Here is a 19,217-nt window from a genome sequence, read left to right on the forward strand (position 1 = left end):
GGGCACCCCTCTCTCCCAGTCAGCCGGCAGTCGGCACCACAAGGCAGGCACGGCTGAGGGCTGTGGGGTCCCGCAGGGGAGGATGCTCAGTTCCAAGAGGATCTGTGCAATGCTGGGGGTGCCACCCCTGGTGCTGGCTGCCAGCCCAGGCTGGCAGAGTGTGGAGGGCAGGAGGAATATAGAAAGAGAGAGAGTCAGCGAGAAGGAAGAGACAACAGAAAGCCTTGAGAAATAGAAAGATTTATTTAGCAAAAGCCAATCAACTAATGACAACACCCAAGGGTTAAGTGCACTTACATTGACAGATTGGTTTCTCAGATAGACCGAGTCAACAGTTAGTAACACGACAGTTGTAGGAAAAGAAAGGACAAAAAAAATATAGCTATAAAACCCCGGTCAAGGTCCATAACAAAAGTGAGAAGCTAGAGAGGCGTTGTGTAGGCAGCGCTGGGTTAGGAGGACCGCTCACACGTACACGTGGTGCCGCAGTGCAGCACGGCACTGGGTGGCTCCCAGCTGGCTCTGGCAAGGCTCGGGGGGCTGCAGCACCCCTGTCAGCCCTGGGGCACAGCTCCCCATTCCCTCTGGTTGTGCTGAGCACGAGCCTGAAGCTCAGCCCTGCCTGCAGGAAATACCCAGGATGTGCTGCACCCGCTCCTGCTCTACCCCCTCTGGAGCTGCTGTGGGGGCTTCCCTGGACACCAGGTTCGAAACTCCCCAAGAAAGAGACCCCGCAGCCTCTCTGGGCAGCCTGTGCCAGAGCTCAGCCACCCTCACAGCACAGAAGTGCTTCCCAGCATTCACACTGCGCTTCCTGTTCCAGTTGTCTCCATTGCCTCGTCTTACCCCTGGGCACCCCTGAAAAAAAAAACCTGGCTCCGTCCTCTTTGCACCTCTCCCTTCAGGTATCTGAACACACCAATGAATTCCCCTGAGTCTTCTTCAGGAGGAACAGTCCCAGCTCCCTCAGCCTCTCTTCTCAGCAGAGGTGCTCCCATCCCTTCTCCATTTCCACGACCTCTCACCGGTCTCTCCTCCAGGAGCTCCATGTGCCTCTTGCTCCGGGGAGCCCACAGTGCTCCCAGCATGGCCTCACCAGCGCCGAGCAGGAGGGCAGGATCACTGCCTCAACCTGCTGCCTCAGCTCAGCTTGCTGTCCTCCGGGACCATCAGCTCCATCTCCGTCAAGCTGCTTTTCAGGATGACCCAATGCCTGGCCTTGTTCCTCCCAAGGCCAGGACTCTGCTCTTCTCCTCGCTCAGCTCCAGGAGGTTCCCACCAGCCCACCTCTCCGGTCCCTCTGGATGGCAGCATCTCCCTTCAGTGTATCAGCAGCCAATGCTCCCAGGTTTGTCAGCTGCGGTTTTGCTGAGTGTGCCCCATCCCCCAGATCGCCCATGCAGAGCTTCAACAGCTCTGTACCACCCCTGACCTCCAGGGTACACTGCGAGCTGCTGGCCTCCAATTAGTCTGCACTGCTGATTACCACCTGGGCCTGGCTGTTCAGCCAGTCTTTAACCCATCTCACTGTCTGCCCGTCTATCTCATACATCAAGAACTTGTCTATGAGGATCTTTTGAAGACAGCATCAAAGGCTTTAACCAGCTCAGAGATAGCCCGCACTCTTCCTTTCGTCACCAACATACAGAAGCCCTTCTTGTCTTTGACATCTCTGGCCAGATTTGATTCCATCTGGTCTTTAGCTTTCCTAGCATCATCCTGAGATGCTCAGACACCGTTTCTATTCCTCCTAGGTTGTCTGTACTTCCTTCCACCCCTCTATATGCCTCTTTTCTGGGTCTGAGTTTGACCAGGAGCTCCTTGCTCATCCATTTTCGCCTGCCTTTCTCTTCGATGGGATGGACCACTCTTGAGCTTGGAGGAGGAGATCCTTGAGTATCAGTCAGCTTTATTGGCCCCCTCTTCCCTCGAAGGCCACAAACCACAGGCTTCTTCCAGCAGATCCACAAAGAGGGCTTTTCACTCCCCTCCCTGGCCTAAGAATCTTAAGAATTCCACCATCTCAGGGTCACAGCAGTCAAGGCTGCCTTTGACCTCCGCATTCCCCACGTGCCCTTTGGTGCTGACACAAGATCCATCAGAGGACACAGCCTTCCTTCCCACTAGGACTCTCTAGCTTCTGACAGCTCCGCTGCCTGCAGTGCCCACCTCCTCATGGGGTGGACAGTGCGCAGCACAGCCCTCGCTCCCCCTGGGGTCTCCCCCACCCCCTGCTCATCAGCCCCGAGGGGAACGAAGCAGGAGGAAACCGTGGACCCTCCTCAACAGCAGGGCCAAACACTGGAGTAGAGCAAGAGCTTGAGTCTGGGAGATACGCAGCCAGGGGGTTAGAGGCAGGCAGATCAAGCAGAGACAGCTGGCGAAAGGGAAAGCAGCAGGCAAGCAGCGAAGCAAAGCAGAAGCAGGACAGGAAGGTGGAAGATGTGGAAGACAATCGTGCCAATCCTGTCTCCCCGTGTTCCCGTGAGGAGCAGAGGGGACATCGGGGCTCCGGTTTGCACCCCTTCAGCTGTGTTCTCAGGGGCTGCAGCAGCGGGCAACTGATAAGTGTGCCTGCAGAACAGGGAGAAGCTCTGGCTCCTTTGGAGGCCCTCAAGGACATCAGTCAGCCTCTTAGGGGCTGATGTTCCCCTGTTCTTAGGGGCTGATGACCCTGACGTTCTGGATTCACTTTTCTGAAGAGTGAAAATCGGACACACGAAGGTGCCCACATGCACAGTTGTCCATCACCTGTGCCACCCACCAGCTCCCCTCATAGAGTGCCCACCTCTCCCACCCCAGCTGAGCACAGGCACCGATCCCTGCACCAGGCAGTCCCCTGCAGTCCCTCATGACTGCTATCACCTTCCAGAGGGGTTCAGAGCACCCCTTCTCCATCCTGGGGTCAGCACGCACCCTGAAGCAACCAATGTGCATCCAGACCCTGCCTGAGAGCAGGGTTACCCCAGCCTGGTGATGGGTTACACAGCCATCAAGTCACCCTGCAGAACAACTCCTTCTGGGGACTGTGAACGTGCATCGTGCCTGCAAAAGTTAGGGAAGGAGGAGCCCTTGCTTCCCATGGAGAGGCTGTGCATGCCTGTCTGCGCGCACAGCCATTGCCAGCAGTGGTCTGGGGGCGAGCGACCACATGGAAATGGGATGTTTTGTCTGTAAAGCCAAGCAGGGAACTGGCAGTAGCAGTGGTGCGGGGAATTGCTTGAAAATATGACTTGAGAGCACCAGAAAGGCTTTGATACCTGGTAGCTGTATCAAAGAGCTCCGGGACCAGGCAGTGAGGGAAGGAGGATTCCTCCTCCCTGCCCTATTCTCCCTGGCTCTCACTCCATGCCCATTTATGCCTCTCTATCCACTTCACAGCCCAGGAGAGGAGCAGGCAGTGCCCAGTACCCTCTGTCTGCCTCATGCAAGGGCCAGCCCTGCCCCACAGTGCCACAAACCCCAGTGCCTGCCGGGAGCTGCCCATGCCTGGCCATGCCGTGCAACCTCCTCTTAACCCCTCACCTTCCCAAGCTCCTCCCCAGCATTCCTCTCCCCTCACACACCCACACTGATGGGGCACCATCTCTCATCCCATAGGATAGCCCCAGCCTCAACTCCCACCTTCTCTACCATGCAGGAAACCGATTCATGCTGTCTCTTTTGTCCCTCCTGTCCCTGCCCTATACCTGCTCTCTCATTCCCCCTGCAAAAACCTTCCCCAGTTTAATTTCTCCCCCTTGTAGTGACACTGCTAGCAGTGGTTCCTAACCCAGCACGGTTGCTGGGCAGCAATGCCGGCAGCACATGGAACCCTGCAGGGACACGATGCTGCTGAGGGCTCCTGGCTTCCCTTGCTTCTGATCTCAAAATACAGCTTGGGAGGACATGGGGACCAGGGTGCAATGCAAGCCTGGCATGAAGCTGAGGGTGCTGAGGGCTGGCTGAGCTCAGGACAAGATGTCTGGCAGCAGGGAAGGAAGATCTGCCCCCTGCTCCAGCTGAGACACTGCAGTACCATCACGTCTACCTCCCTGAAGCTGGGGCTGCACGCATCAGGGTCCTGGGCACAGCGCAAGCCAGGGAGGGAGCTGCCAGCACGGCAGGATCACGCACCATGCCTCGCTCTGGCCCCTGCTGCCAACCAGCCCCACACTCCCTCCGCCATCCCTGGGGGTCCCGGCTGCTCTTTGCCACCTCTTGCCATCCCCTACACCGCAATCTCATCCTCCAGGCTGTCACCCAGGTCCTGCTGGGGCTGGACGTTGAGCAGGCACGGCGGTTCCTCCTGGGACCAGGAGTCACGCTCCTCGCTCTCGTCCGTGTTGGACTCGTACTCGGAGGCGATGCCCGACTCACGGAACTTGAGGAGCTCCAGGCTGCCCAGCGCCGGCTCCGGGGCTTGAGACCCCGAGCTCGGCAGGAAGTGGTAGCACTCCAGCTTCACCAGACAGTCGTTCCTACCTATGGGGCTGCCCAGGGCACCGGGGAAGCCTGAACCGGGGCCCAGCTGCGGCAGGTGGGTGTCCTCGGGCTGCGGGGTGGTCGGGTCGCAGAGCACGGGGAGGACGCTGGAGCGGAAGGTGATCTCCAGCAGGCTGTCCTGGGAGCCTGCTGCAAGAGAAGGGCATGGCTGAGAGGTAGGCAGTGCCACACTGTCCCTCCCGGGCATCCCAAGGCCACCACGGCTGGCTGCGGACCCACAGCCTCAAACGCTCAGATGACAGTGGCGCACGTGCCAGGAGCTGCTGGCCTGCAAAGAGCCGGGATGGAAAGCTAGCTGCCTTCCCCTGGCTCCTTCAGGGAGCCGATGGCCACATCTACTGGAGAAGAAGGTTAAGGAGGGTCTCTCGTGGCAAGGAGGGAGCTGAAATAGACGTGCAGCTGCTGGGGAGAGCAGGCATACAGCTGATGGACGTGTGTGATGGCCACCGCACACCTCCCTCCATCCTGCGTGCGAGCATCCCACTGCACATGCACAGGTCAGGCCAGGAGGGCAGTAATATTGCCACCTCCCCAGAAAACATTAGAAATGCACCAAAAAATGGGGTGCGACACCCACGTGTTCCCCACAGACCCTACCACTACCCCATCTCACACAGGGGCACCGGTGCTGTGCTGTGCCATATCCCCAAGCCCGATGTCCCCCCAGAGCCGGGGTGCACAGCAAGGTCCCCAACCACACACCCCCTTGTGCTATGGGTTCCCCGCTAGCTGTGAGGTGAGAGAATGGGGCAGGAGCGCTTACTGGTGTTGTTCCCTGCCAGCTTCAACTCCAGCTCCTGCACCTGCTTGACCAGGAGCGAGATGTGCTGCAGCAAGTCCTTGTTCTGGAGCAGGAGCTGGTGCACACGTGCCTGTGCCTCCAGGCGTGCCGCTGCCTCCGCAGCCAGCTGGTCCTTCAGCAGGTGGACCTGTGGGACAGGAGACACAACGTCACATCAGAGCGCACTCAGCGAGCGTGGGGGATGCAAGGGAGCCCTTTGCACAGCGCTGCTGGGTGAGGCAGCAGCTGGCGGTGGTGGAATTGCAATTAAATGCTATGCAGGTGCGCAATCTCTGTGCTGACAGCATCAGCCTGGAAAAAAAGTCCTTCCCCTCTGCATCACAGGAGCCTGCAGCAGGGCTCGGGGTGGTGCTCAGGTGCTGCAGGGAAGCAGCCAGCAGAGCCCACACGTCTCAGCTGGCAGAGGGGCAGTGCCTTGTGCCACCAGCCCGGTCCCTATGGACATCACTCGGAGGGACCCTTGGCCATAAGCCGAGGGAAAGGTATCTGGAAACACCTTAAAAAAGCAAGTCTCTCCGGTCAGCGAGGGAGCTAAATGATATTTCATCTCCAGCTAATTACAGGCAAGGATAATTACAGAATGGTGCCTGCAGCTACAGACCCAGCAGTTTGACACAGATCCTGGCCGACGCAGCGCAGCTACTGGTTTGTTTGTAAAGAATTAAGCCTGTGCCAGTCACCATGTTCAGAGACAAAGTGGCTTGGTGCTTCTTGAGAGAAGACAACGAGTACCATCAACAGAGATGTTGATGTGATGCGTTCAGTCAGCTAACAGGCAGTTGACACAGCAGAACATCGCTTTTTCATTAATAAATCAGTGTGACACCGAATCACCACCGCTCGGGCTGAGTGGATTGGAGAGGAGCAAAGTGACAGCTCTGGAAGGAGAACCACGCCGAGGTGGGCAGAGCTCCAGAGCAGGGTGTCAGCCCCTGGAGAAAGCAGGATGAGCCACTGGCTGGCATCCCACAAGCCGGCCAAGACATGGCTACACACTACCTCAGGTCTTTTTCAAGCTGGAAGTAGGAGGAGAAAGAAATCAGCGCTGTAAAGACCCGCAGATCCACAAAGATTGGGAACTACCAGAGGTGACAAGTCTCTGTCCCACAGGGATGTGGCTTTGCCTGTATGGACAACATCCTGCTGCTTGGGCAGGAGTGGAGGACCCCCAGCAACGCAAGTCCCTCTTTCAAAGGGAGAGCCACTTCCTAAGGTTGTGACCCTTGCAGAAGGATCACTGCTGGTTTTTGATGCCTGGGGAGAAAAGCCAAAGCAGAGCAGAAGATGTCCTCTGGAGCTGCTTGCTCAGGCCAGTTGAACGGCCATAAGCTGCGCCAGGGGAGGCTCAGGTTGGATATTAGGAAAAGTTCTTCTCTGAAATAGTGGCGATGCATTGGCACAGCCTGCCCACGGTGGTGGGGGGGTCACTGTCCCTGGAGGTGTTCAAGGGCTGAGGAGATGTGGCACAGGGGGACGTGGTCAGTGGGCATGGTGGGGATGGGCAGATGGTTGGCCTAGGTGACCTTAGCATTCTTTTCCGATGTTATTGATCCTATGAAAGATAAACATTCGGAGAGAGCTCTGGAAGGTGTCGGGGACAAGCAAAGCTACGGTCGTTGGTCAAGCAGAGCCGGAGCTGCTGGAACGAGGAATACTCACGCAGAGTGAGCTGCTGGCTGTGGCAGGCCAGGATTAATGCCACGGTGTGGCACTTGCCATATGCCTCATGTTGGGTCTCCCCACGCTTCAATGTTGCACCCCCAGGAAACAGCGATGGGACAAACCTGCGCCACGGCCACTTGTGTCTGCTGCTGCTGCTGCTGCAGGAGCTGCTGCAGGAGCTGCATTTGGTGGTGGGCAGACAGAGGTGTGCCCAGGTCGGGCAGCGGGGCGGACGAAGGCAGCAGCATCTTGGGCGAAGCGGTCAGGATGTCCTCGGGGTGGAGGCAGCCCTGCAACACACCAACGTCAACAAGGGCAACCCCATCAACTCCGCCCCTGCTCTTTCCACGTGGCCGAGCTTCGTGCGGTGCCCTGCAGACGCAGCCCGACCCCGAGCCAAAAGGCAGCGGCGGACGGCCTTGACGTGAGGGCTGGGAACACTACAAAATCCCTCCTGACCCCCAGAGGGACCCACACACCTTGGCGTCACCGCTCGCCTCCTTGCCCACGGCATCCAGGTCCGTGACGCCGCGGCTGAAGTCGAGGATGTCAGCCCCGGGCAGTGGCAGCTCCACAGCATCGATGTCGGTCTCCTCGGCCGAGGTGGCTGCCCGCTCTGCAGCAGTGAGGCGGCAGGCTGTGGGACAGCAGGGCACGGCTGGGGGTGAGCACTGGAACCCCGCATCCCCCCCCCCCCCATCATTCCCTGTAGCCCCATCCTCGGCTGCCCCGTCTCTCCTCGCTTGCATTTCCCCCAGCAGGAGCTACCCAAGCACATTAACGTCCCATTTAAGCTCGAGTCCCTTGTAATGCTCCTTAGGGCTCCGCAGATGCTGTGCGTGATCCCTGCAGGTTGGGGATCTGCACATCATCTTTCCATGGCTGTGCTTCTGTGGCTTCCAGGGGTAGGGCTCACAGAAGAACACACCCAGGGACCAGCAGCCAAAAACCCTGGATTTGGGGGAAGCTGGCCATTGAGAGCGGGAGACACAGAAAGCTGAAGGTAAACAAGAGGTTATGGGAAAACAAAAGGGACGGATGCTCAGAAATCCCAAGGGAGCTGCATACCGAGGCCAGGACATTGTGCAGAGGAAAAGCAAACAATGAGCCACTCAGGCCAGCGGCAGCCCCTCAGGACAGTGCTTCTGCAGGGTCACGCAGCTCCAGAGGACCCTGCACCCTGTGGGGGGTGGGGAATCTGAATGCAGACAGGCAGCAGGACCTGCTGACATCCCAAAGGGCCCCTAAAATGGGCTTCAAGAAGGCTGCACGTGTGCAAGCCAGCTCTTGCGGAACAGCCACCCGCTCCCCTCTCTTACAATTCCAAACATCAGGCACAAGGCTGGGGATGTGGGGACAGTCCCTGCTTTGGCCCCTTTCCTGGCAGCAGCGAGGAAGTGTTTGCAGCATGTGAAGCGGAGAGCACTCGGGCACCCAGCCGAGCCCAGAGCGCTGCTAATGGGCTCCCAGCACGGGGGATGTCTGTGAGGATGAAGGTTAACACCTAGCGAAGGCTCCTCGCTGGGCAAGATCCCGCCGCACTGCAGGACAGACTGCCGTGCAAATCCGTTCCCTGCAGGTGTCAGCCGGCAGCAAGCTTCACAGAGACAGAGGCTCTGCAGATGGTGTCTGCCAGCCACGTCAGCAATGATCTGCAGCCCTTTCGCCCTGGCAACCTGGTACCTGGGACATCCAGATCGTCCCCATTCCTCTCGCTGTCCCCGTCCTCCTGCCCGTCTGCATTTTGCTGGGTGTGCTGCAGGCTCAGCTTGTGGCAGACCTCAAACGCCTGTCCCACCGTCCGCACGATGCGCATGGCCTGGCTCTGCAGGGGGAGGGAGAGCAGCACAGGCATCAGCCCACGGTGAGCAGCTGCCCGGCTTTCCGCGCATCGCCACTGCGACTGCAGCTCAGAATGCAAGCCATCGTGATGCCAGGTCCCGGCACAGCCACCCCCGGCATCCTCACCTTCTTCTTGGATTTGAAGACGTTGCACCTGAACACGTTGCTAGACCCATCCCGGGCAATGTAGCTGAAGATTTTCAGGTCCTGCGAGTCATGGGACACATAGAATATCCTGCAAGGACAGAAAGGAAAGGGAGGATATTGCCTCCAACACACACTACCCACAGCACCCAGGATGCCAGCAAGGCCACAGCCAGAATCTCGCAGGGCACGCTCTGGGTGCTGACAGCTGCCCAGCCTCTGCAGCACGGCCCTATAAAGCCCAGCAGATAGTCTTTTTTAGCAGTGGTTCCACCTAGGGTGAAAAAAACTCCTCTGCTGACTCAGCAGCAGCAAACACTTCATGAAGACAGCACAGGGATTACTCTGCTCAGCCCCCGTGGCAGCGCTGGGGGTCCCGGGTTGCAAAACGTCTGTGCCTTTTTGGGGTGCTGGTCTCCTCTACCCCAGCCAGCCCTCTGGGTGGATGCTTGGGGTGCACAGCAAGCCAGAGCAGCTGCCCTGTGCCCTCTGAGGTCACCGCAGGATAGTTCTATCAGCCACCGTGCCCCAGCCTGGCTCCAGCCTGTGAAGCCACCCCGCCGTCGGGTCTCTCCCTACCCCAGCAGGGTGCAGCTTTATTGCTCTAATTGGGATCATTAAAAGGGGCTTAGTGGCACCCGGCCCGGCTGTCCTGCAGAACTCAGGAGAGGTTTTCCTGCAGGAGTGTGCCTGCTCCCAGCTGAGCATGGACCCACCAGCCATCACTGCACAGCTCAGGGCTCAGCTCAGGCTGCAGGGTGCTGGTGTGGCACATCAGAGCATCCCCCAGGTGATCTTACCTGTAAATGGGATCGTGCATGACGAGCATTTTGTTCTCGTCCCAGGCCCATTCTTTTTTCTGCAAGGGAAAAAGCTGAAAATGAGTACGTCAGATGCTGCCCTCGTGACTGAGAATGGGGCAGAGGCAGTGCTGGGGCAGTGCTTGCTGTAGCCCTGCTGCTGCCCTACAGCCCCAGCAGATGACCTGCCCAGCGTGCAGCCAAAAAGCCCCCCGCAGCCAGAGTGCTTCCTGCCCAAAGCACAGCCAGGGGTCTCCTGATTCCCAGCAATCCACGGGTAACCATCTCACTGCACGCCCTGCAGGTCCCCAGCACTGCCACCTCGGTCTGGGGCTGCCTACCTTCTTCTTCTTCTTCAGGATGACCTTCACGCCGTCCACCGACACGATGAGGTTCACCTTCTTCTTCTTGATGTTCTTGGCTTTGAACTCATACTGCAGAGAGAGGCCGAGTTAGTCCTCCTGGGAAGGTCTGAGGGGCAATTCCCCCCACCCCTCCCCCAGCTTGAACTCTGGGAGGAGGAACACCACGCCAAGCACAGATCTGGGGGGGGTGGGGGGGAGCTCAGTGTAAAATCAGAGATGACTGCTAAGGACTCAGTGAACCTCGCCGGGGGAGACAGCATAATGCGATTACCCACTTCAATTAGAAATCACTGGATGGGAAATAAACCCCAGGAACTTCCAAAGATCAGCGACTAAACACAAAGCTCCAGCCCAGCCGCGGGGACAGAACACGATTCCCCCACATCCAACCAGTCCTGCATGCAGAGCCCTGCGAGCGCTGAGGGCTTGGGCAGGGTGAACAGGTCAGGGGTTAATTCAGGCTGAGCAAAGTCCCATGTAGCATCAGTGAGGGCTGCCTTCTGCTGAGGCTATGGCTGGCAGTTTGGGGGTAAAACCTGAGTAGGACCGCACACACGCTTGTGCTCCTGCAGGGCGCCAGGGGACAGTGGGTGCTTGGCCAGCAGTCATGCTCATGGAGCACCCATCTGCTCCTATTGCTGCAGGTTTTTGCGGGGTCACAGAACCTCCCCGCCGCTGACATTGGTACCCAGTGCCCCCGTGGCACGGCATCCCTGTATCCTGCACTCAAGGAAAAGGGATTTAATGAACTTGCTCATTAGCCAGCCTTGCTGCAAAGGGAGCAGCAGCCGAGCCCTGCCTTGGGTCCTGCCGAGGCTCTGTGTGACATTTCCAGCACTGCATGATGCATCAGCTCTGGCAGCCAAAGCCAGCAGGCAGCGAACGTTTCTGGCCCCAACCCTCGATCCAATGATAAAAGACCTGAAAATACAATTCCTCAAAGCCGTTTGGAAGCAGCTGATGGGGATGAGGGATGCAGATGACTCAGAAAAGCACCCGACGGGGTGATGCAGCTCTGCCCGTCCCAGCTCACGGAGCAGGCAGGCTCCAAAGCCACAGTGATGGGCCGCAGAAATCAAAGCTCAGGCTTCCACTGTGGCTACAGACAGATTCCACATCCCCTCCCTGCCTGCCAGCTGCTTGCAGGGCTCTGTCCCCCTCTCCTGGTGCAGCAGGGGGTCTCCAGAGCCGCTCAGCAAGGAGCCCATCGGAGCTGGTTTCCAAGGGTCACCTCTCACAAGCGGAGGCGATGCAGCACTGAGCACAGCCCCAGCCACCTCAGTCCGACTTACAGCTCCTCATTGATCAGCAGCACCGCGCCACGCCGCCAAGCTGCTGGAGCCAAAGTTTGCTGCTCTGGGTGACCCTGAGTGCTAATTAATCTGGGTTCAGAAGAGACAACAGCCCTGAAAAACAGCCCAGGGTTAGAGAGACTATTTATAGTCTGGGCTTTGGGTGAGTAACAGCCCCAGGAAAGCAAAGCAGACAGAGCGGGATTCGGCAAAGGTGTTACCAAACCCTGGCACGGGCTCTATGGGGCAGATGGGTACGGAGCTGCTGGGGAAGGCTCCCCTGCACCTCGCCCTATTGGGGCTGCTGGTGAGGGCACTGCCTGGGCTCATCCCCTGCCCGCCCGCCTCGAGGCAAGCATCCTGCCCAGGCCGTGCTGCAGCCAAATCCCTTCGTGGCAAAGCTCCAGCATGAACTGGAAGCAGCAAAGAAAGCAAATTCTCCGAAGGGCTGAGCAGTCAGATTTGCTCCCATAAATCCAGGCCTTGATCCTGATGCCGAGGCGAGCGCAAAGCTCCCCTGCAAACCTGAGCCATGCTCTTCAGGACTGTGCTGCATCCACTCCAGCCCAGGCTCATTAGCACGACACTCTGATGAGCACAGACGCTGTTTGGGATACGTTTCCCACGTAACGAAGCACAGCTCTAACCAATAAAACGCTAATGAACTCATGCCCATTGGGGCTCTCTAATGAGACACTAACCATAATTTAATAACGAATCAGTGACGAAGAGAACTGCAGTAAAACAGCAACTCAGCTTCCCCTTCTGTCTGATGCATACTTGTCAGTCCAAGGTGCAGAGGAGGAGGGGGAGGAGGGGTGTGGGTCAGGAGGGCAGAGCTGACATCACCACCCAAAGCTGCCCCAACGCAGTGCTGGCAGGTCTGACTGATTCAGTGCATGCTACAATTGCAGTGGGTGCCCAGCTGGACCTGCCCTCGGCCCACATAAACTTGTCCACGTGCACAATGGCCAGGGGTGATGCTGGAGAAGAGACCCCCAGTTGGTAGAAATAGGATGAGGAGGGAGGGAGTGCGCCAGGGGAAAGGAGCAGCAGAGCAAGAAGAGCCCAAACACACAGCTCTGCAGAGCAAGTAGGGACGTCAGCGCCATTTGGGAGCCGCTTTGCCCTGCTCACAACTAAAGTATGCAATTTATTCTGCCCTGTTCACAAGGCTTTGATTCCTCAAACCAAACGGATTTCACCCCGAGCAGTAGCTACATGTAGGGTCGAAGCAAGCACCAGGTTGTGTACGTTGTCTGAGCGAGACGTGAGTCACAGAGACTGCAAGGGTTGAACTCAGAACCGGGCAGGGTTTGCCCAGTCCTCCTGCCTTGTGGTGCAACAGTTCAAATGAGCAGGGTTTTGTTTTATCCCAACCCGCACAGGGATCAGCCTGCGCTGACCCAGAAGATAATTTGCACCCTGCCCAGGGATGGGACACAACCTTATCGCCTCCTCTCCCTGCCCTCTGGCAGAGCCTGGGCTGCTAACAAGCAGGGTTGTTTTTGCATACAGTGAGCTGGGGAGCACCACTAGGACCCGCAGTGGGCATGCAGCACACTGACATCCATGCTTGCACCAGTGCCAGCTACCTCACATCACCATGAGCTGCAGGATCCTACATGGGGAAAGCAGTGCTCGTGGCACTGCAGGAGGAAAACCACATTTCCTACCACTGAGTAAACAAGGAGTATAAGCTCTGCTACGGACATCTCCAGTTCATGCAGACAAAGCTCAGCCCCCTGTTTCATAAAGAAAAGATACAGGACTCGTCATGCAGCAGGGAAGGATGAAGGAGGGTTTTGCAGCTTCCCTCTCCCTTAGCTGGCTGCATCCTTACAGAGAAGGTGTAATGGTTTTTTGCACCCTCAGCATGGCTGCCTTACCCCTCTTGGGTACAACTCCAGATTTGGAAATACGCATAAGACTACAAGTTGTGTTCAGCTATCTGAATTCTTGGCACATACAAGACAAAACCCAAAGATGTGTCACTCATGAAAACACTGTCTTGTAAGCTCTAAGCAGCTATAAAGCAAGTGAATAAAGACTGTCCCTTAATTTTACAGTTCCCAGCAAAAAAAAAAAGAAACCAAACCCAACCAACCAAACCAACACGTTTATCTTCTCATTTAGAAAAGAAATGTGTTCTTCTAAATATCAGAGTGCAAGAGTCTTAGCGCTGACCTCAGGTTGGTGGGAGTCTATTTTCAACATCTGTCCTTCATGCGGCGTTTGCTGCTTAAATATCTTCTAAGACGTGCTCTTAGAAGGAAAATAATGCCAGCTGGTGTATGCATCACTGCACAACACATTTCTACTGGCGGTGTAGTAGAAGGGCCCTTTCTTGAGAACAGACTGATGTATGTTACTTAATAGAGAGCGCATGTAACCTCATCAGTTTGGAGTAGAATTATGTACACGCCTTGAGTGAGAGGGGTATGTGTGAAAAGCATGAAAATCTCCGCCCCCTTAGAAATAAATGTGCTGTACGTCCTCATCTCACTGTTCCTCCATAGCAAAAGGGCAAGGAAACTTCTACCAACGCGCTATGTTGGGCAGATCGGGTGCTAAAGAAGGGAGAAGGGGCCTCACCAGGTTCAGCATCACCCCACACTCTGAAAAAGATTAACCTGCGTAGAAGTGCTCTCATTTCAGTCCAACCCATCTAACTGCAGGGGTACGGAATTAAATGTGCCCGCTGGCATCCTCCATCAGAAGGGAAGGATTACTGGGAACGCTCTGCAGTCAGACTGCACTACCTGGGTACAGCCAGATAGGAAACTCTTTGATGGAAGAGCACCGAAACGCAGCGAGCTGTCGCTGTCCCAGCCAGTAGAACACAAGCTAGGCTTCAGCCCAATGCCAGCTCAGGGCCATGAAGGAGAGAGCAACAGTACCTCTGTGAAGCCTTCCCCAGTCTGGTAACAACCTCCTAATGAACAATTAACTCATTACCAAACAACAGCTGAGGGTGGGTTTAATTAAGGCTCCACAGCTCCAGAAGCCCAAGAATTCCTGCTGCACACCCAACCCCAACAAGCCCCATCCCTGTGTGCACAGCTGTGCTCTCCCAGCAGCACAACGCCGTGCAGATCACGTTAGCGAGCAGGGGCACGTCCCTGCATGCAGCACTGCAGAGCGCTCGGGGACGAACGCCGTGCGTCCCCCCACGCACACAGACACACGTCTGGGTGTGCCAGGAAGCCTGCCTGCACAAAAACATCCTGCACGGCTCTCCTGCACAGGGGACGCTCGGCAGGGCTCCCACCGCTGCACGCATGGGTTGGGTTTTGCCAATGGCCAAGCTTTATCCAGAGGGAGGTGGAATCATAATGCATGGGGTGCTGGTTCTTGGGTTGGTGCTGCTTGGCAAAGCTCCTCCACAGAGACCAGCAGATCTGCACATAAGGGAAGATGCAGCTCCACGGAGCACATGTGCATCTGAAGCGAGCTGTGATCGTGGTGTGTGCTGACAAGGTCAGTGCCTATATTCCCATCCAACTTCAGGTTTAATTTTGGTAACCGTCTGTGAGGGCCGCGTGTACTGATGGGTATAAATGGGAATCAGTCTAAAAATACCCGTGTTGCGACAGCAGCAGAGCAGAGTTAGGGCGGCTGCTTTGCAGCGATCCTGGATCGCAGCATACCCATTTATCACACAAAATAGGTGTCCCAATAACAATGACTATTTCACAACAAATTCCGCCTGCTCGGTTTGCTGTTCCCCACCATACAGCTGCCCCCACCAGCTCCCTCTGCCTTCCCTTCTGCTCCCGAGTTCCATTAGCCGAGCTAACACACCGGGGTACCCCTTCAACCTGAGCAGTTTCATGGGAAGCTCAGAGAAATCAGAGCTGATAGAAGCCAAACCAGCAGCCAAGGCCAGGAGTGAGCATCCCGCTGCCACTGCATGCAGGATACTGGTTCGACTGGTTGCAAACAAGCAGGCTACACGGCCACAGGCACTGCATCCACTGCCTTGGGAGCAGGGAAATGAGGAGGGAGCACACTGCAACTGTAGGGGATTCACAGTGGAGGGGCAGTGTGGAAGGCAGCAGGATGCCCCAGTACACGCTGTTCTTGTAGCACAGCTCAGTCCAGCCCTGCAGACCCAACTCCAGCAACGAGCCGTACCCGTTTTAGTGTTTATCATCTCTTGCTAAAATAAGCAGCAGCAGCAGCAGCACATTCTTTGGAAACCCCATATCTGACTGGAATTTGTGGCATTTTTAATTAGCTGCTCATTAGCTCTTCCAAACTGCAGGAACACGTTGAAGGCAGACAACGTGCCCGGTTGGGATAGAGCCGCGCTGAGGCCTGGGTTAAAACCGATGGGCGAGGGCTGGCAGCACGGCCTGCGAGGAGGCGGCCATGAGGAGGCCGTGAGGAGAAGGCCGCGCGGGCGCCATCTTGGCGCAGCCGTGCAGTGAGGTGCTGGAGATGGCTGACCGCAGGCAGCCCTCGGATCAAAGGGACCACAGGCACGGTGTGGTTTCTGCAGAGCAGGGCTGTGCTCGTTGGCACGTTTCACAGCACCGGGCTGCCCCGGGCGGCTCGGCAGAAACTCAGCCTCATCAGGCTTGCCATGGGAAGAGTCAGGAAACGCCTGGCGAGCACCTTTCAAAGAGAGCAGCACTCTGTGCTTCCTTCCCAACACGCTTTCCAAGGCAGGCCCCAAGGCGACTGCCGGGCAGCATCTCTGGAACCACTGGAGTGTGGTGCCCATCCCAACTCCATCTCAGCACCAGCAACAAAATGGGGCAGCAAGAGGAACTTGCCCATGCAGTGCTGCAAGGAGGTGTCGATGCAGGGAGCAGTCTGAGCACAGCAAGGTTTGCAGCCCAGGTTGTGACACAGCCAGGATTCATTCCTTTGCCTGTTGGACTGCACCAAATTGCATAAAAAGCTTGAGCAACTCCAGCGTGGAAAGCAGATGAGAACGGCTGGGCAGAACAGCAATGACAAACCGAAAGGAAGCAGGCTGGTAATAATGTAACTAAATCAGCAATTACGAAATTCAGACAATTAATAAAGACTGAATAAGCAACAGCATTAAATGCTTAGCGCATCAGAAGCAAGCCAGCCCTGTGGGTCTCATTAAGTGGTAACGGTGCTCAACAACGTTTCTGGTCTGTAACTGGAGAAAAAAAGGCAATTATTCATATCACACATTTGTTTCCTGGCTCCTATTCAGCAATCACTAATGCAGGTATTAAAAACCATTCACTAAATTCTACATTTAAAATCAGCAAGCCTGAATACCATCCTTCAGAGAGTTTTATAAAGAGTTATAGACTCAGATCCTTGAAAGAACTCTGAGTTAACAAAGGCTTCGAGCTTTTGGGCTGTCAGAACGCAGCCAATATGGGACTGAATACCAACCAAAAGGGCGGCAGCACAACTCGACACAGCAGTAACAGTCCTGTGCAAAATGAGATCCTGAGCTATCCCAATACAATTAGAGGTGTGCCACACAGGGGCATCAGGCTGGCTGAGAACCTTAAAGAATGTCTTTCCATTTCCATCTCTGCGAGCGATTTGACACACCTTATCTAAGACAACAGTACAGCCCAGCCCGAGGGGGTGCAATCCACTAACCACTGGATTCCAAAGTGAAAGAGCAATAGACAGAAAACTGACAGAACGCCACCATAATAAACCCCATAACAGTGAGAGCACACGGCTTATTTTTATGCGGGTCTGGAAGAAAAACAGCATATTTGATATCCAGGTCAAGTGAACTTGGTGTCTGCTCATTTCAGCTTGATTTTATATGGCAACGTCCAGGCCGCTTCCCAAAGGGAAAGGAACAGAAGCTGAATACATAAGATGCAGAAATCTATAAGAAAAAAAAAGCTATCAGACATCAAGAAGTGTCACCCAGCAGAAAGGACAGCAAGCTGAGCTTCCACTGCCACACTGCTGCTGCATACAGAAAGCAGGGTCCTAGGTGTGCAGGGGATGTGCAGCCCCACAAAAGGGGATGTGCAGCCCTACAGGAAGGTGAAATTATCTCCCAGCATAGTGCTGTGGAAATCCCTACTGGTAGAACCGATGAAACATCACCTGTTTTATAGCACACTTGGATGAAGCGATAGGAAAGAGGTTAGAAGGAAGCAAGAAGAATATGCATCAGGCTCCCAGGCTCAAGTAAGAGGGGCTGAACCACACTCAGTTTGTTCAGCTTGTCCGACAGCCCTGCTCTGCCTGGCACTGCCCAGGGCAGGTGTCTGCAGGGCTGCAGCTCTGTGCAGCTATATGCAGGTGACGCAGCAGGGAACGTGCCAGCAGACCAAATGGAGCAGTCCTTGGCCTCTGAGGAGCAGCAGAGAAGCACAAGAGCAGCATTTGAAACATTGATTTCAGCTCGGATAAGCCTGACAAATCCCTTCCTCTTCCTAAGGCACAGTTTCTCATCCGTCAAACAGACGTAAAGCCGTGCTTGATCCTGACCTCTTCCTTGTGAGATTTTTTTGCTCTTTGCTCTGCTTTCCCCAACCTCTCCCTCCCCAGAGCCCTCACTTGCACAGCAGGAGCCAGGTACAGCATCTCTGCCATGCAGACACCTGCCCAGAGGTGGGGGCTGCCCACACCTGCCCTGCCCAGCTCCACGCTCCGCAGGCTTCAGCAGCCAACACAAGGGAGCAGCCAGACCTAACGCCCTCCCAGGAGCACAGAGCTGTCACGGTGGCAGTAGGCTGAACGCCCTGCTTTATTCCCAAACCCACAGGAAAATTCCATGCTGCAGGAAACCAGGAGTAAATCTCGAAAGCAATGCCATGGGTGTGATGAGTCATAGAGACTGCTGGGGATTGGAGCAGTGGGACAAGCCCAGCTCTGCGCTGCGCCCGCTGGGAGATGTCAGGACAAGCTGAAGCCCCAAATCAACCCCACCTCGGCACATCCCTCCGACCTTATTTTCTGCAGTGCTCCTGCAGCAGTTTTGGAACCCCTGAGATGCAGAAGGCAGAATGATCTCACGTGGAAAATGAGACAGTCCTAAGAAGCCTAACGTTAGGACCTTTCCAAACGCGCAGGAATGGCGCGTAAGGAAACTATTAGCTCTAACAGCTCACCCTGCTCCCGGTGCTGTGCTTCTCTCCCAGCCCCCATTGAGCCCAAGCCCATCACACAGCCCCCCACAGGGCCTGCAGCCCACCCCCAAACCGCTCCGTGTTACCGCACAGACTGCAGTACTGCTCGCCTTCTCTCTTCCCTTTTGGCGAGCGAGACGTGATGAGTGGCCTAACGCTTAGAAAATCGCCACGGTGCTAACAGGTATATCTCAGAAGGACGCTAATTAAATGAGCTGCAAATTACACCGTGGGCTCTGTGCAAACGAGTGGCCGCACGCAGCAATTTTCGCACCAATCCAACTGTGCGCCGTGGCTTTCGGGGGATGAAAAACTCCGCTTTCAGAAAGCTCGTTGAAATGCAGAAACTTTGCCAGTTTGCTATAATGAAGCTTGGCTATGCAAAGCAGAAGTTGCACGGAATCAGATGTACCTGGCAGAGCAGGAGGCCTGGAGGAGTTAGGCTTTAAAATGCCTGAGATGCCTCCACTTTTCGAACCTGCACAGCTCCGCTGGACGCTTCCCAGCAACAGGCTCCACAGAAGCAGTTCTGCAGTGCCTATATAAGATTTCATCCCTTCTGGAACCGGAGAAAACCCGGATTAAAGCCACATTCTGCAACCCATGCAGCAAGAAAGAGGAGAGGAAATTCTCTGGAATGACTGTGCCAGGTAACATGGCTGCATTGGAAACACGCCAGGAGCACCGGGAGGGAGGCATTTGTGTATGCTTACATCATGGCTGCATTA

At 55.9% G+C, this 19,217-nt stretch overlaps 1 protein-coding gene across 8 annotated transcripts in view; it reads right to left on the reverse strand.

Annotated features, from left to right (window-relative positions):
• Positions 1–19,217, reverse strand: part of NOS1AP (nitric oxide synthase 1 adaptor protein) — a 30,484-nt gene that overhangs the window by 3,458 nt on the left and 7,809 nt on the right. For 2 of the 8 annotated variants that reach the window (XM_046945007.1, XM_046945004.1), the window contains 8 exons: positions 10,077–10,169; positions 9,736–9,794; positions 8,918–9,026; positions 8,633–8,774; positions 7,429–7,586; positions 7,072–7,239; positions 5,249–5,414; positions 4,465–4,614 (listed from right to left, as the gene is read on the reverse strand). In XM_046945007.1, coding sequence (XP_046800963.1) covers positions 4,465–4,614; positions 5,249–5,414; positions 7,072–7,239; positions 7,429–7,586; positions 8,633–8,774; positions 8,918–9,026; positions 9,736–9,794; positions 10,077–10,169 — 1,045 coding nt within the window. Of the gene's footprint in view, positions 1–224; positions 4,615–5,248; positions 5,415–7,071; positions 7,240–7,428; positions 7,587–8,632; positions 8,775–8,917; positions 9,027–9,735; positions 9,810–10,076; positions 10,170–19,217 lie in introns of those variants that run through there. The other 6 variants (XM_046945006.1, XM_046945002.1, XM_046945005.1 and 3 more) reach the window with 5 other exon arrangements.

Source organism: Gallus gallus, chromosome 8, assembly GCF_016699485.2.
Source record: "Gallus gallus isolate bGalGal1 chromosome 8, bGalGal1.mat.broiler.GRCg7b, whole genome shotgun sequence".
In the NCBI taxonomy this organism is placed as follows: Eukaryota; Metazoa; Chordata; class Aves; order Galliformes; family Phasianidae; genus Gallus; species Gallus gallus.